The sequence below is a fragment of the Scomber scombrus genome, chromosome 15, assembly GCF_963691925.1.
Source record: "Scomber scombrus chromosome 15, fScoSco1.1, whole genome shotgun sequence".
NCBI lineage: Eukaryota > Metazoa > Chordata > Actinopteri > Scombriformes > Scombridae > Scomber > Scomber scombrus.
In genome coordinates this window covers 157,501-175,000 of record NC_084984.1, presented here as the reverse complement: position 1 = coordinate 175,000, position 17,500 = coordinate 157,501, and the positions used below count along the sequence as shown (strand labels likewise).

Sequence of the window (17,500 nt, the reverse complement as noted above, 5' to 3'; positions counted from 1 at the left end):
CATGGACTGGCAGACCGGGGTCAGTGACCCATGGACTGGCAGACCGGGGTCAGGGACCCATGGACTGGCAGACCGGGGTCAGGGACCCATGGACTGGCAGACCGGGGTCAGTGACCCATGGACTGGCAGACCGGGGACAGGGGCCCATGGACTGGCAGACCGGGGACAGGGGCCCATGGACTGGCAGACCGGGGACAGGGGCCCATGGACTGGCAGACCGGGGGGTCCAGCTATCAGGGATCACTACTCAGCCTCCAGGAGAAGCTGCTGCTGAAAGGCTCCGGCTGGTTGTTGAACCTGGTTCAGGAGCAGCGATGTGGTTCTGGCCGTGGAACAGTGGACCAGCTCTTCACCCTGCAGGGATCCTGGAGGGGTCATGGAGGGGTCATGGGAGTTCACACATCCAGTCTACAAACCAGGACCGGGTCCCTCGGGGGACCTTGTGGGAGTTTGGGGTACCAGGGTCTCTGCTGTGAGCCATTGGGTCCCCAAACAACCGCTGTGACAGCTGTGTTCACATTGTCTGCTGTAAGTCCGACCTGGTCTCAGTGGGTGGTGGGCTCCATCAGGGCTGTCCCTGGTCTCTGATCCTGGTTCTGATCCTGGTCTCAGTGGGTGTTGGGCTCCATCAGGGCTGTCCCTGGTCTCTGATCCTGGTTCTGATCCTGGTCTCAGTGGGTGTTGGGCTCCATCAGGGCTGTCCCTGGTCTCTGATACTGGTTCTGATCCTGGTCTCAGTGGGTGTTGTCCATCAGGGCTGTCCCTGGTCTCTGATACTGGTTCAGATCCTGGTCTCAGTGAGTGTTGGGCTCCATCGGGGCTGTCCCTGGTCTCTGATACTGGTTCAGATCCTGGTCTCAGTGGGTGTTGGTCTCTGGATCAGAGCCTCTCCTGAAGGTGAAGCTCTCAGTGTAGCAGTCAGTCTACGTCCCAACCCTCACCTCTGCTCACCAGCTTTGGGTAGTGACCCAAACAATGAGATGCTGGATCCAAGCAGAGAGGGTCTGGGCTCTTAGAGATCGGGTCAGGAGTTCAGACATGCGGGGGAGGCTAGGAGTAGAGCCGCTGCTCCTTCACATGGAGCCAGCTGAGGAGGTCCAGGTCCAACTGGGGGGGGGGGGGGGGGGGGTCTGGGTTTCTGTGCTCAGCCTGATGAGACCCGAGACAGAGGATGGATGTTTATTATTATTTATCATTATTATTTATTTTATTGAGTGATTGATTATTATTATTATTATTATTATTATTATTATTATTATTATTATTATTATTATTATTATTATTATTATTATTATTATTAATTTTCTTTAAGAGTAAAACAAGAAACAATAAAGCCCCCCCTCCTTGTCTCCCCTTTCCGTTTCCGGCGGAAGCCCCTCCCTGTTAGCCGTTAGCCGTTAGCCGGGTTAACGGAGCAGAAATCACCGGGAAGGAGAGAGAAATGCTCCCGGAGGAGGACGGCAGAGGAGCCCGGTGACCGGACGCTGAGTCTGCCCCGAAAACAGCCGCTTACCGGCGGGAAGAGAAGAGAAGACAAGAGAAGAAGAGGAGAAGAGAAGAAGAGAAGAAGAGAAGAAGAGGAGAAGAGAAGAAGAGAAGAAGAGAAGAAGAGTAGAAGAGCCGAGCCCAGGACGGAAAACACCGAACCATAACCCGAGCCTCTGCTAACCCGAACCTCTCCGAACCTTCCCGAGCCCTGACCCAGGATGGGAGCGGAAAGACACACCGTGTTCCTGCTGCTCTGTGAGGCTTTTTTCACTTTAATCATGCTTTAACACAACTGTCACTTTAGCCTTTAGCCCGCTAGCTACACTTTCCCATCCGGTTAGCCTGCTAGCTGCACTTTCCCATTGGATTACATGGAGAGGCGCGGCTAGCGTTAGCATAGCTTCCGTTAGCATAGCTAGCGTTAGCTTTAAAGTTTATAAAGAAATAATAAAACTGTTTAAAATATTAAATCAGTTTATAAAGGAACAAAATATTCACATTGAAGAAGATTAATCAGAATTTAAACTTTTTCATCGTAATGAATAACTCAAAACCATCAATAAATTATCAACATAACTGATCAATTTAACAGTTGACAACTAATCTATGGCTGCAGCTATTGATTAATATTAGTCCAGCCAATTGATAATAAGAATTTAAACATAAAAGAGAAAGTAAGATAAGTCTGATTGTTTCCATTCTACATATTTGTTGAATATTTACATTCTAAGGATGCTGCTGCCTGTAATCCCAGTGTAGGATTAAAGTTACAGTCTGTAATCTCAGTGTAGGATTAAAGTTACAGTCTGTAATCTCAGTGTAGGATTAAAGTTACAGTCTGTAATCTCAGTGTGGGATTAGAGGAAGATGCTGTCTGTAATCTCAGTGTTGGATTAGAGGAAGATGCTGTCTGTAATCTCAGTGTGGGATTAGAGGAAGATGCTGTCTGTAATCTGTGTTGGATTAGAGGAAGATGCTGTCTGTAATCTCAGTGTGGGATTAGAGGAAGATGCTGTCTGTAATATTAAAGTTGGATTAGAGGAAGATGCTGTCTGTAATCTCAGTGTTGGATTAGAGGAAGATGCTGTCTGTAATCTCAGTGTTGGATTAGAGGAAGATGCTGTCTGTAATCTCAGTGTGGGATTAGAGGAAGATGCTGTCTGTAATATTGAAGTAGGATTAGAGGAAGATGCTGTCTGTAATCTCAGTGTGGGATTAGAGGAAGATGCTGTCTGTAATCTCAGTGTTGGATTAGAGGAAGATGCTGTCTGTAATCTCAGTGTTGGATTAGAGGAAGATGCTGTCTGTAATCTCAGTGTGGGATTAGAGGAAGATGCTGTCTGTAATCTCAGTGTTGGATTAGAGGAAGATGCTGTCTGTAATCTCAGTGTGGGATTAGAGGAAGATGCTGTCTGTAATCTCAGTGTTGGATTAGAGGAAGATGCTGTCTGTAATCTCAGTGTTGGATTAGAGGAAGATGCTGTCTGTAATCTCAGTGTTGGATTAGAGGAAGATGCTGTCTGTAATCTCAGTGTGGGATTAGAGGAAGATGCTGTCTGTAATCTCAGTGTTGGATTAGAGGAAGATGCTGTCTGTAATCTCAGTGTGGGATTAGAGGAAGATGCTGTCTGTAATCTCAGTGTGGGATTAGAGGAAGAAGATGCTGTCTGTAATCTCAGTGTGGGATTAGAGGAAGATGGTGTCTGGGTTTGGGTCTGAAACCTGAGACATGTTGGAGTTCTTGAGTGATCACATGATGTCTTAACTTTTTCTTCACATGATGGTCTCATGTCTCTCTCCTCACAGGACCATGCAGTCATTCCTCACTCAGCCCCGTCGCTAGACAGAACGTGTGTGTGTGTGTTTGTGTGTTTGTGTGTTTGTGTGTGTGTGTGTGTGTGTGTGTGTGTGAGATCCAGGATGGGCTTCGGTCGGGATCTGAGGAATTCCCACGAGGGTTTACTGAAGCTGCAGGACTGGGAGTTAAAGGTTAGTGAATACACTTTAAAAGAAATGTTCCAGATTAAAAGTACACAACTACACTGCAGCCTGATGCCCCGCAGGCACTCAAAAGTAAGTTGATGGTTTTAGTTCTGGTTCTGGTGCGGAACATAATGTGAGATGTGTCATGTAATTATGAAAAGTAAGCATGAAAAAGATAGTAGTGTCACACCACACATACACACAGGAGCAATGTCATGGTGACTGCAGTTCAAGTAATGGCCACAGGTGGGACTAATGAGGAGTGTCTGGTTATTATGAAGTGGGTTTGGGTTGGACAATGAGTCCAAATCATTCTAAAAGATTATGAAAGACTCCCAAAAGTTCCCAAAGACTCCCAAAAGTCTAGTTTCCACTGCAGGAACTTTGGGCTAACTTTACGTTGCCGTTGGTGTGTGTCTCCATAGCAGGAACCTCCCCGAAGGACGATCTCCCAGAACTTTTACGGGGGCTAAACGAGTCCCTGCCTCTGGGTAGGTACTCTGTTCGGCCCCGAAAAACTCTGGCGTGGGACTTGAGGTTAACTCTGTGCTGATTGGGTAAACCCAAAGTGGGATGTGGCATGAACAGAAAGCGCCAAAATAAAACATATATAAAACCTAGCAGAAGAACAACAGTAGTAGAAGGTGGTCTAGTGGTTAAGAGCGCAGGCCGTATAAACAGCGGGCCCCGGTTCGAGTTCTGGCCGGCGGACCTTTCTGCATGTCACCCCCCCCCCCCCCCCCCCCCCCCCCGTTCTCTCTACCTCCTGTAATTTCCTGTCTCTCTGCTGTCAAATAAAGGCGTCTATGCCAGTAAAAATCGAAAAAAAAAGAAAGAAAGTGTCTACATTGCATGAAAAAAGGTTAATAACGTCCACCGCCATGTAGCAGCAACCAACCGAGCTCCTTCAATGCTTGTCGCGTCGGTGACGTCCCGGTCAGAGTCCGGTGGGTCCTACTCTGCTATGGAGACACAACAGCTGAGAGGACGTTCCTGTAAAGGTCCCTTCTCCTAAATTTTACCAGGAATTTTCTCAGTGGAAACGGGGGTAAGACTCCCAATGGCTCCCAAAGACTCTTAAAGGTCCTCTAAGGTTCCCAAGGGGCTCCCAAAAGTCCCCAAAGACTACTAAATGTTCCCAAAGACTCCCAAAGGTTCCCAGAGTCACAGCCCTAATTTAGTGTGTGAAATCTGTCTGTCTCTGTCTTGTAGCTGCTGGAAACGGTAAAGCGCTTCATGACTCTGCGGGTGAAGAGTGATAAGGAGTACGCTGCTCTGCTTCTCAGCATGACCCAACAGATGGAGAAACAGGAAGCAGCCGACTATGTCAGCACAGTCAGTAAGGTGAGGACTCATCCAGACCTGGTCCCTGTGTGCTCCTGTCGCAGTCCTGGTCTCAATGTGTCTTAAGCACCGTTCCCACCAAAAGTTCCAGGTACCCAGAGGAACTAATATAAAGAACTAAACTTTGACTTAAATCCCCGTTGTTCATGTTGTCTTCATTCCCACCACATCCAAGGAAGCAGGTGGATCCTGCAGATACCGGGAACCAGTTGGATCCTGCAGATATTAGGAACCAGGTAGATCCTGCAGATATTAGGAACCAGGTAGATCCTGCACATACCGGGAACCAGGTAGATCCTGCAGATATTAGGAACCAGGTAGATCCTGCAGATATTAGGAACCAGGTAGATCCTGCACATGCCGGGAACCAGGTAGATCCTGCAGACATTAGGAACCAGGTAGATCCTGCAGACATTAGGAACCAGGTAGATCCTGCACATACCGGGAACCAGGTAGATCCTGCAGACATTAGGAACCAGGTAGATCCTGCAGACATTAGGAACCAGGTAGATCCTGCAGACATTAGGAACCAGGTAGATCCTGCACATACCAGGAACCAGGTAGATCCTGCAGATATTAGGAACCAGGTAGATCCTGCAGACATTAGGAACCAGGTAGATCCTGCAGACATTAGGAACCAGGTAGATCCTGCACATACCGGGAACCAGGTAGATCCTGCAGATATTAGGAACCAGGTAGATCCTGCAGATATTAGGCACCAGGCAGATCCTGCAGACATTAGGAACCAGGTAGATCCTGCAGACATTAGGAACCAGGTAGATCCTGCAGATATTAGGAACCAGGTAGATCCTGCAGATATTAGGAACCAGGTAGATCCTGCAGACATTAGGAACCAGGTAGATCCTGCAGATATTAGGAACCAGGTAGATCCTGCAGATACCGGGAACCAGATAGATCCTGCAGATATTAGGAACCAGGTAGATCCTGCAGACATTAGGAACCAGGTAGATCCTGCAGACATTAGGAACCAGGTAGATCCTGCACATACCGGGAACCAGGTAGATCCTGCAGACATTAGGAACCAGGTAGATCCTGCAGATATTAGGAACCAGGTAGATCCTGCAAATACCGGGAACCAGGTAGATCCTGCAGATATTAGGAACCAGGTAGATCCTGCACATACCGGGAACCAGGTAGATCCTGCAGACATTAGGAACCAGGTAGATCCTGCACATACCGGGAACCAGGTAGATCCTGCAGACATTAGGAACCAGGTAGATCCTGCAGACATTAGGAACCAGGTAGATCCTGCACATACCAGGAACCAGGTAGATCCTGCAGACATTAGGAACCAGGTAGATCCTGCAGACATTAGGCACCAGGCAGATCCTGCAGACATTAGGAACCAGGTAGATCCTGCAGATATTAGGAACCAGGTAGATCCTGCAAATACCGGGAACCAGGTAGATCCTGCAGACATTAGGAACCAGGTAGATCCTGCAGATATTAGGAACCAGGTAGATCCTGCACATACCAGGAACCAGGTAGATCCTGCAGACATTAGGAACCAGGTAGATCCTGCAGACATTAGGCACCAGGCAGATCCTGCAGACATTAGGAACCAGGTAGATCCTGCAGACATTAGGAACCAGGTAGATCCTGCAGACATTAGGCACCAGGCAGATCCTGCAGACATTAGAAACCAGGTAGATCCTGCAGACATTAGGAACCAGGTAGATCCTGCAGATATTAGGAACCAGGTAGATCCTGCAAATACCGGGAACCAGGTAGATCCTGCAGACATGAGGAACCAGGTAGATCCTGCAGATATTAGGAACCAGGTAGATCCTGCAGATACCGGGAACCAGGTAGATCCTGCAGATACCGGGAACCAGGTAGATCCTAAACATACTGGGAACCAGGTAGATCCTGCAGATATTAGGAACCAGGTAGATCCTGCAGACATTAGGAACCAGGTAGATCCTGCACATACCGGGAACCAGGTAGATCCTGCACATACCGGGAACCGTATGATGAGTTGGACATAATGAGTAAAAGAAAAGAAGAAATGCAGAGGAGCAGAATGAAATGTTTGATGGTTGTTTGCTTTAGAACATAAACAACCTGAAACTATTAGAAAATAACATTTGATTTCTTTGACCATGTCTGTCCGTCTTTTCGTACGAGTTGGGGAGCCGACAACAAAGTCCAACTTTTAACTTTAATCAACTGGACTGAACTGGTCCTAAATAGATACAAGAGCACATTTTTAAAAAGGAGGTGGTTCACTAGTTGAAGCAGCTGCGCTGTGCAGGTTTGACCAATCAGAGACGGTCATCCTCACAAACTCCGCCACAAAACCCTGAACTCCCTTCAGGTCAGAGCTTCAGCTAGACCCTGGTTCCTCTGGTGGAAACGCAGGTAGAGTTCCTCAAAAGATTCCTAGTACCTGGTCTCTGTGTGTCCCTATCTCAGTCCTGGTCTGTGTGTCCCTATCTCAGTCCTGGTCTGTGTGTCCCTATCTCAGTCCTGGTCTCTGTGTGTCCCTATCTCAGTCCTGGTCTCTGTGTGACCTTATCTCAGTCCTGGTCTCTGTGTGTCCCTATCTCAGTCCTGGTCTCTGTGTGTCCCTATCTCAGTCCTGGTCTGTGTGTCCCTATCTCAGTCCTGGTCTGTGTGTGACCTTATCTCAGCCCTGGTCTCAGTGTGTCCTTATCTCAGCCCTGGTCTCAGTGTGTCCCTATCTCAGTCCTGGTCTGTGTGTCCCTATCTCAGTCCTGGTCTCTGTGTGTCCCTATCTCAGTCCTGGTCTGTGTGTGACCTTATCTCAGCCCTGGTCTCAGTGTGTCCTTATCTCAGTCCTGGTCTCTGTGTGTCCCTATCTCAGTCCTGGTCTCAGGTGATCCGTCAGACGGAGGTCTTGGGTCGGGTCATGAGGACTCACGCCGATGATCTGAACTCTGGTCCTCTTCATCGTCTCGCTACGTTGATCCGAGACAAGCAGCAAGTGAAGAAGAGTTACCAGAGTCTTCATCAGCAGCTGGAGAGCCACAACCACAAGGTACTACTACTACTGCAGTACTACTACACAGTACTACTACTACTACTACAACTACTGCAGTACTACTACACAGTACTACAACTACTGCAGTACTACTACACAGTACTACAACTACTGCAGTACTACTACACAGTACTACTACACAGTACTACAACTACTGCAGTACTACTACACAGTACTACTACACAGTACTACTACACAGTACTACAACTGTTCTGTCAGTCATTGTAATGATTGTTGTTGCTAGGTAACCAGGAGCGACCTGGACAAGCTGAAGTCGACGTATCGTCAGCTGAGCCGCGACGCTAACAACACTAAAGAGAAATACAGAGAAGCTCTAGCTAAAGGTCAGAGGTCACCCTCACTTCTGTCACAATGTTAAACAAATGATTGACAGTTTCCAAAAGTATGTGACCCTCCTTCTCATCCAATCACAGGTCGGGAGGCGGAGCGTGCTCACGAGCGTTACGACAAAGCGACGACGAAACTCCACAACCTTCACAACCAGTACGTGTTAGCGGTGTGCGGCGCGCGGACGCAGCAGGACGAACACCGGCGCAGCGCTGCGCCTGTGCTGCTCGACTCCCTCCAGAGGATGCAGGAGGACATGACACTCGCCCTGTGAGTCACATGATCTCCCAAAACATGTACTACTGGAGTACTCCGTGTGTACTTGTACTACAGGAGGAGTATTCTGGAGGAGTACTGTGTGTGTACTTTTGTGTACTTGTACTACAGGAGGAGTACTGTGAGTGTGTACTTTTGTGTACTTGTACTACAGGAGGAGTACTGTGAGTGTGTACTTGTACTACAGGAGGAGTATTCTGGAGGAGTATTCATTGTGTACTTGTACTACAGGAGGAGTACTGAGTGTGTACTTGTGTGTACTTGTACTACAGGAGGAGTATTCTGGAGGAGTACTGAGTGTGTACTTGTGTGTACTTGTACTACAGGAGGAGTATTCTGGAGGAGTACTGAGTGTGTACTTGTGTGTACTTGTACTACAGGAGGAGTATTCTGGAGGAGTACTGAGTGTGTACTTGTGTGTACTTGTACTACAGGAGGAGTATTCTGGAGGAGTACTGTGAGATCAGCAGCCTGCTGACGGAGGAGATCGTGAAGGTCCATCAGGAGATCTCTGCAGCGGTTCAACAGATCGATCCTCTAGCAGAGTATCAGCACTTCATCGACGCTTATCGGTCTGTTGCTGTCTCAGTGTTTCCGTGGTAACCGTGTTTCTGTCCCCTTGTTGCTGTGGTAACGGTGTGCGTCCTCCCCCAGGTCTCCGGAGACTCCGGAGGAAGTGGTGGAGTTCGACACGTCTCTGCTGGAGGAGACGGACAACCTGCCGGCTGACATCCTGTGGAACACGCTGACGGCCGACAGCCTGCAGGCCATGTGAGAACCCGAACCCTGGAAAGTCTGTTTAAGGCGTTAAATCACACAGAAGTTCATGTTGTTTTCACTTCCTGTTTGTTCTTGCAGGTTGTCGTCGGCGACAGAGGAGCTAACGCTTACGCAGCAGAACCTGCGGACGAAGGAGGCGCTCGCCGACGACCTCGACTCCAAAATCCAGACGAGTCAGCAGAACGCAGAGAGGAAGAGCGAGTAAGACCCTCTAACTGTTCTCCAGACCCACACCTTATTTAAGAGGTGCTGAGTAAATATTATATATGAATTATTAGGTCATAATTCAGTGTGTATATAGACAGAGCATGTTGTTATGTTACAGCTTATTCCAAAATGGATTAAATTCCTTTTTTTCCCTCATCAATCTACACACAACATCCCAGAATGATGAAGCCAAAAAGGTCTTTTAAAATGTTTGAAAATGTATTAAAATTAAAAAACTGAAATATTGCATTAACATAAGGATTCACTCCCTTTGCTCGGGTTCTTAGTTGAGGCTCCTACAGGCTTCACCTGTGTTTCTCCAGCAGTGTCTGGAAAAACTGGGTTGACTTAGTTTGACCACTCGGATCAGACTAATAATACTGTATCCTATAAACCTCTTAGTTCCAGCTACACACTTTATATTGATCATAAGTTCTTCAATGGAAAGGGACTGTGTAATGGCGCTTTTCCACTACACCGTTCCAGCTCAGCTCGCCTCGGTTCTTTTTGCGTTTCCATCAGGGATAGTACCTGGTACCTGCTGCTCCTCCATCAGGGATAGTACCTGGTACCTGCTGCTCCATCAGGGATAGTACCTGGTACCTGCTCCTCCATCAGGGATAGTACCTGGTACCTGCTGCTCCTCCATCAGGGATAGTACCTGGTACCTGCTCCTCCATCAGGGATAGTACCTGGTACCTGCTGCTCCATCAGGGATAGTACCTGGTACCTGCTGCTCCATCAGGGATAGTACCTGGTACCTGCTGCTCCTCCATCAGGGATAGTACCTGGTACCTGCTCCTCCATCAGGGATAGTACCTGGTACCTGCTCCTCCATCAGGGATAGTACCTGGTACCTGCTCCTCCATCAGGGATAGTACCTGGTACCTGCTGCTCCATCAGGGATAGTACCTGGTACCTGCTGCTCCATCAGAGATAGTACCTGGTACCTGCTGCTCCATCAGGGATAGTACCTGGTACCTGCTGCTCCATCAGGGATAGTACCTGGTACCTGCTGCTCCATCAGGGATAGTACCTGGTACCTGCTCCTCCATCAGGGATAGTACCTGGTACCTGCTGCTCCATCAGGGATAGTACCTGGTACCTGCTGCTCCATCAGGGATAGTACCTGGTACCTGCTGCTCCATCAGGGATAGTACCTGGTACCTGCTGCTCCTCCATCAGGGATAGTACCTGGTACCTGCTGCTCCTCCATCAGGGATAGTACCTGGTACCTGCTCCTCCATCAGGGATAGTTCCTGGTACCTGGTACTGTTTTAGTATCTGCTCTGGTTCCAAACGAGCCGAGCCGACACTAAAATGTGATGTCGACACACTGCTGGCCGCTGATTGGTAGTTGTCGCTGGAAGAGTCATGAGCCGTCCCACACAAGAATCAAACCCGGCCTTTTTAAATACCGGCAGCAGCGTTACCATAGTTACAGCTATACGGCGTTACCATAGTTACAGCTATACGGCGTTACCATAGTTACAGCGTTACCCTAGTTACAGCCATACGGTTCAATGTTCTTGCTTTGTGTGTGACAGAAAGCCTCATACAGCAGCAAGTACACCATCGCCTCCATGTCCTCCATTGTTTATGTGTTTTGTGTCGCGTATAAAACGAAGTCACGACAGTTTCGCGGAGCCGTTGCTATGACGACCCCGCCCACGTAGGTACTATTTTGTAATGGAAAAGGAACCGTACCGAGGCGAGGCGAGTCGTGCTGAAACTGTGTAGTGGAAAAGCGCCATAAATGGACTAACCTGGACTTGTCTTGGTGTCATTTTGCTGTATGGGTGAATATAAATTCTCCTGGAGGAGTTCTTGTACTGCATCGTGTGTCTAGAAGACTTTATACAGGATGAAATGAAGAAATGATGTATCTTGATATAAATGAAAGGAATCAGCTCAAAGATGATCAGTGGAAACAGGAAGCACCTGAGCTCCATTTAGACTGTCACAGTAAAGGGAGTGAATACTTATCTACACGTTTTATTTTATTTTTTTATTATTTTATTTATTTTTATTTTTTTTCCTTTTTCATTTTGTCATTATGGGATATTTCTGTAGATTGATGAGAAAAAAAAAAGGAATTTGATCCATTTAGTAATAATTTGTGTTTCAGCTGCGTCCTGCTGCTCAGTCAGAAACTGTCTCTCCTGGAGCTCCGGCACGCCGTCCAATCACTACGCGGATCTGAGGCTCGCCTTTCCTCCCAGAAGGCATTGCTGGACACCAAGATGGCCGCCACCTCTGCCTCACCACCCCCACCGCCGCCGCTCCCGGCGCTGGCGTATGAGGACGACGCACGCTCCGTCGGCTCCACCGTAAATATGAGCCATCAATATACGATCAATATATAATTAATATAAGCCGACTGGAAGCCGACAGGAAGCTGACTGGAAGTTGACAGGAAGCTGACAGGAAGCTGACTGGTAGCTGACAGGAAGCTGACAGGAAGCTGACAGGAAGCTGACAGGAAGCTGACAGGAAGCCGACTGGAAGCCGACTGGTAGCCGACTGGTAGCCGACTGGTAGCCGACTGGTAGGTGACAGGAAGCTGACTGGAAGTTGACAGGAAGCTGACAGGAAGCTGACTGGAAGTTGACAGGAAGCTGACAGGAAGCTGACTGGTAGCTGACAGGAAGCTGACTGGAAGCCGACAGGAAGCTGACTGGAAGTTGACAGGAAGCTGACAGGAAGCTGACTGGTAGCTGACAGGAAGCTGACAGGAAGCTGACAGGAAGCTGACTGGAAGCTGACAGGAAGCCGACTGGAAGCTGACTGGAAGCCGACTGGAAGCCGACTGGTAGGTGACAGGAAGCTGACTGGTAGGTGACTGGGAGCTGACAGGAAGCTGACAGGAAGCTGACTGGAAGCTGACTGGTAGGTGACTGGGAGCTGACTGGAAGCCGACTGGAAGCCGACTGGAAGCTGACTGGAAGCCGACTGGAAGCCGACTGGTAGGTGACAGGAAGCTGACTGGTAGGTGATTGGGAGCTGACAGGAAGCTGACTGGAAGATGACTGGCAGGTGACAGGAAGCTGACTGGTAGGTGACTGGAAGCTGACTGGAAGCTGACTGGTAGGTGACTGGAAGCTGACTGGAAGCTGACTGGTAGGTGACAGGAAGATGACTGGTAGCTGACTGGAAGCTGACTGGTAGGTGACAGGAAGATGACTGGTAGCTGACTGGAAGCTGACTGGTAGGTGACAGGAAGATGACTGGTAGCTGACTGGAAGCTGACTGGTAGGTGACTGGTAGGTGACTGGAAGCTGACAGGAAGCTGACAGAAAGCTGACAGGAAGCTGACTGGAAGCTGAAATGTAGGTGACTGGTAGGTGACAGGAAGCTGACTGGTAGGTGACTGGAAGCTGACAGGAAGCTGACTGGAAGCCGACAGGAAGCTGACAGGAAGCCGACAGGAAGCTGACAGGAAGCCGACAGGAAGCTGACAGGAAGCCGACAGGAAGCTGACTGGTAGGTGACTGGTAGCTGACTGGAAGCTGACTGGTAGGTGACAGGAAGCTGACTTGTAGGTGACTGGTAGGTGACTGGAAGCTGACAGGAAGCTGACAGAAAGCTGACAGGAAGCTGACAGGAAGCTGACTGGAAGCTGACTGGTAGGTGACTGGTAGGTGACTGGAAGCTGACAGGAAGCTGACTGGAAGCTGACTGGAAGCCGACAGGAAGCTGACAGGAAGCCGACAGGAAGCTGACAGGAAGCTGACTGGAAGCCGACAGGAAGCTGACAGGAAGCTGACAGGAAGCTGACTGGAAGCTGACTGGAAGCCGACAGGAAGCTGACAGGAAGCTGACAGGAAGCCGACAGGAAGCTGACGCTGCATGTTTTTCAGGATAAAACGAAGGAGAAGGGCTCGCGCTTCGACACTCTCCGACACTCTCTGGCCGGGATGATCCGCTCTCCTAAAGCCATGCTGGGCTCCTCCACCTCGGTGAGCTTCAACACACTCTGACCAATGGGAAGACAGCCTGTTGATGACATCCCTGATAGATAGGTTATTGATAATTGGTTCAGTTAATGATTGATCAGGAAAAGCCAGTAAGGGGACCTTGAGTAGATGTGTTTCCTGCTTGCTTCCTGCAGCAGTTCTTTGACGTGATCCCGACGTCGGAGCGCCCTCTGGCGGATCAGGAGTGGTACCACGGCGCCATCCCCCGAACCGAGGCTCAGGAGTTACTACGGCAACAGGGAGACTTCCTGGTGAGGGAGAGCCACGGCAAGCCGGGCGAGTACGTCCTGTCTGTGTTTTCTGACGAGCAGAGACGACACTTCATCATCCAATACGCTGATGTAAGTATTAACTGTTATACATTTATATTTAACTATATATTGTTGATCTCACCACGAGGGGAACCATAAAATGTTGCGTTTGGTTATTAATAATGATCAATAATGATCGTAAATAATTATTAATAAGAAATGAAAGAAGCTACTTAGCATGTAGCTTAGCTTAGCCTGTGTTGTTTCACCAACAGCTGTGTGGTGTGTGTGGTTAGTAAGAAGAGAAGAAGAGAAGAAGCAGAGAGAGAAAGTGGCAAAGCTTCTTACACAGATAAACATGCGCAGCGTGGACACGTGTTAGCTGAGCTGGCGCTGACCCGGCGCTGACCCGGCGCTGACCCAACGGCAGCTAGAGATGGAGGTCCGTCCACAGCAGGTCTATAGCTGCTTTATCTGCCCTCTCTTAATTCTTCCACGAACACAGAAACAGTTCATCACTATGGCAACAAACTGTAAACAAGACTCAGAGTCCACAGCAAGTACCGGCTCGGTCCAAAAACACAAACAGCAGAACCAGATAATACTAAACTAGTGTTTAACGCGTTTTCCTTTGTTTGCTGAACTCAGAGCTCAGTCCATCGGTCCCGGTCCAACACTGTGATCTCTCTCTCTCTCTCTCTCTGATAGAGTCAGTACCCTCCCGGTCCAACACTATGATCTCTCTCTCTCTCTCTGATAGAGTCAGTACCGTCCCGGTCCAACACTATGATCTCTCTCTCTCTCTCTGATAGAGTCAGTACCGTCCCGGTCCAACACTATGATCTCTCTCTCTCTCTCTGATAGAGTCAGTACCGTCCCGGTCCAACACTATGATCTCTCTCTCTCTCTCTCTCTCTCTCTGATAGAGTCAGTACCGTCCCGGTCCAACACTATGATCTCTCTCTCTCTCTCTCTCTGATAGAGTCAGTACCGTCCCGGTCCAACACTATGATCTCTCTCTCTCTCTCTCTCTGATAGAGTCAGTACCGGTTTGAAGGGACCGGCTTTTCCACCATCCCCCAGCTCATCGAGCATCACTTCTCCACCAAACAGGTCATCACTAAGAAGTCTGGAGTGGTGCTGCTCAACCCCGTCGTCAAGGCAACCATGTTCCTTATCTATACTACATATGTATATTAGCTGATACGTATTAACTGTAATATTATAAATGTAAAGTATAACTACACATTTATATAAAATCTATGTTTCTATATTTAGATGATCAGTGTATATGAACATTATGTTATATACAGTTGCAAGAAAAAGTATGTGAACCCTTTGAGATTACTTGGATTTCTGCATAAAATGTGTTCTGATCTTCATCTAAGTTACAACAATAGACAAACACAGTCTGCTTAAACTAAAACTGCACAGAAAATTATATGTTTTCATTTTTTATTGAACACAACATGTAAACATTCACAGTGCAGAGTATGTGAACCTTTGGATTTAATAACTGGTCGACCTTTAGCAGCAAGAACCTCAACCAAACGTTTCCTGTAGTTCAGATCAGACCTGCACAACGGTCAGGAGGAGTTTTGGACCGTTCCTCTTTACAAAACTGTTTCAGTTCAGCAATATTCTTGTGATGTCTGGTGTGAATTGCTCTCTTGAGGTCATGCCACAGCATGTCAATCGGGTTGAGGTCAGGATCTGACTGGATTCTGTTGTTGATTTACTTTGATGCTTTGGGTCGTTGTCCTGTTGCATCTCCTCCTCTGTTGAGCTTCAGTTGGCGGACAGATGGTCTGCAAAATGTTTTGATACAGTTGGGAATTCATTTCTCCATTGATGACCCTGGCCTGACCCAGGCCTGACCCAGGCCTGACCCTGGCCTGACCCAGGCCTGACCCTGGCCTGACCCTGGCCTGACCCAGGCCTGACCCTGGCCTGACCCAGGCCTGACCCAGGCCTGACCCAGGCCTGACCCTGGCCTGACCCAGGCCTGACCCTGGCCTGACCCTGGCCTGACCCAGGCCTGACCCTGGCCTGACCCTGGCCTGACCCAGGCCTGACCCTGGCCTGACCCTGGCCGGACCCTGGCCTGACCCAGGCCTGACCCTGGCCTGACCCTGGCCTGACCCTGGCCTGACCCAGGCCCTGAGGCAGCAAAGCAGCCCCAAACCATGATGCCCCCTCCACCAGATTTCACAGTTGGGATGAGGTTCTGATGTTGGTGTGCTAACCCTAACCCTTCTCCACACATAGCGTTGTGTGTTCCTTCCAAACAACTCAACGTTGGATTCATCTGTCCAGAACATCCAGCCAGTAGTTCTGTGGGACATCCAGGTGCTCTTCTGCAAACTTCAAACGTGCAGCAATGTTTTTCTTTGCCATCAGTGGCTTCCTCCGTGGTGTTAAACGTTAGCATCTAACCCTAACCCTCCGTGGTGTTAAACGTTAGCATCTAACCCTAACCCTCCGCGGTGTTAAACGTTAGCATCTAACCCTAACCCTCCGTGGTGTTAAACGTTAGCATCTAACCCTAACCCTCCGCGGTGTTAAACGTTAGCATCTAACCCTAACCCTCCGCGGTGTTAAACGTTAGCATCTAACCCTAACCCTCCGCGGTGTTAAACGTTAGCATCTAACCCTAACCCTCCGCGGTGTTAAACGTTAGCATCTAACCCTAACCCTCCGCGGTGTTAAACGTTAGCATCTAACCCTAACCCTCCGCGGTGTTAAACGTTAGCATCTAACCCTAACCCTCCGTGGTGTTAAACGTTAGCATCTAACCCTAACCCTCCGTGGTGTTAAACGTTAGCATCTAACCCTCCGTGGTGTTAAACGTTAGCATCTAACCCTAACACTCCGTGGTGTTAAACGTTAGCATCTAACCCTCCGTGGTGTTAAACGTTAGCATCTAACCCTCCGTGGTGTCCTCCCATGAACTCCATTCTTCTTTAATGTTTTCCTTATTGTAGATTCATCAACAGAAATGTTAGCATGTGCCAGAGATCTTTGTAAGTCTTTATCTGACACTCTAGGATTGTTTCTCACCTCATTGAGCATTCTGCGCTGTGCTCTATCGTCATCTTTACGACCACGCCGAGGGAGAGGAGCAACAGTGCTGAACTTTCTCCATTTGTAGACCATCTGTCTTACCGTAGACACATCAAAGCTTTTAGAGGTACTTCTGTGACCCTTTCCAGCTTCATGTAAGTCAACAACTCTTCATCGTAGGTGTTCTCAGAGCTCTTTTGTGCGAGGCATCAGGCAAAGCTTCTTCAGAACAGCTAACTGTGTTTATAGGGCAGCTTTAACCAACACCTGCTATCTCATCACATTGATTGGTTGGCTGACTCCTGGCTCCAGTTAGCTCTTGGAGAAGTCATCAGCCGAGGGGTTCACATACTCTGCACTGTGAATGTTTACATGTTGTGTTCAATAAAAAAAGGAAAACATATAATGTTTTGTGCAGTTTTAGTTTAAGCAGACTGTGTTTGTCTATTGTTGTGACTTAGATGAAGATCAGAACACATTTTATGCAGAAATCCAAGTAATCCCAAAGGGTTCACATACTTTTTCTTGCAACTGTATATATTCATAGTACAGGGTTAGGGGTTAGGGTGGATATAGTGCTGCAGGATCAATAATCTGATTGATTGATTTTCTCATGCAGGATAAAAAATGGATCCTGAACCATGAGGACGTGACGCTCGGGGAGCTGTTGGGAAAGGTGACCTCACTTCCTGTTTCCTATCTCCTTTCCACCAATCACAGCACAGTTTTGTCAGTTCCTCTATGCCTCCATGTCCCAT

General features: G+C 48.5%; 1 protein-coding gene across 2 annotated transcripts in view; it reads left to right on the top strand.

Moving 5' to 3' along the window:
- Nucleotides 1-1,393: 1,393 nt before the first annotated feature.
- fer (fer (fps/fes related) tyrosine kinase) overlaps nt 1,394-17,500 on the top strand; it is a 22,013-nt gene continuing 5,906 nt past the window's right edge. Inside the window, exons 1-14 of one of the 2 annotated variants that reach the window (XM_062434624.1) lie at nt 1,394-1,743; nt 3,295-3,477; nt 4,684-4,815; nt 7,664-7,837; nt 8,085-8,184; nt 8,275-8,458; nt 8,899-9,036; nt 9,119-9,235; nt 9,323-9,445; nt 11,580-11,781; nt 13,312-13,410; nt 13,566-13,769; nt 14,718-14,840; nt 17,362-17,418. In XM_062434624.1, the coding sequence (XP_062290608.1) occupies nt 3,409-3,477; nt 4,684-4,815; nt 7,664-7,837; nt 8,085-8,184; nt 8,275-8,458; nt 8,899-9,036; nt 9,119-9,235; nt 9,323-9,445; nt 11,580-11,781; nt 13,312-13,410; nt 13,566-13,769; nt 14,718-14,840; nt 17,362-17,418 (1,722 nt within the window). In that variant the 5' untranslated portion in view covers nt 1,394-1,743; nt 3,295-3,408. Of the gene's footprint in view, nt 1,744-3,294; nt 3,478-4,683; nt 4,816-7,663; nt 7,838-8,084; nt 8,185-8,274; nt 8,459-8,898; nt 9,037-9,118; nt 9,236-9,322; nt 9,446-11,579; nt 11,782-13,311; nt 13,411-13,562; nt 13,770-14,717; nt 14,841-17,361; nt 17,419-17,500 lie in introns of both variants that reach the window. The other variant, XM_062434623.1, reaches the window with a different exon arrangement.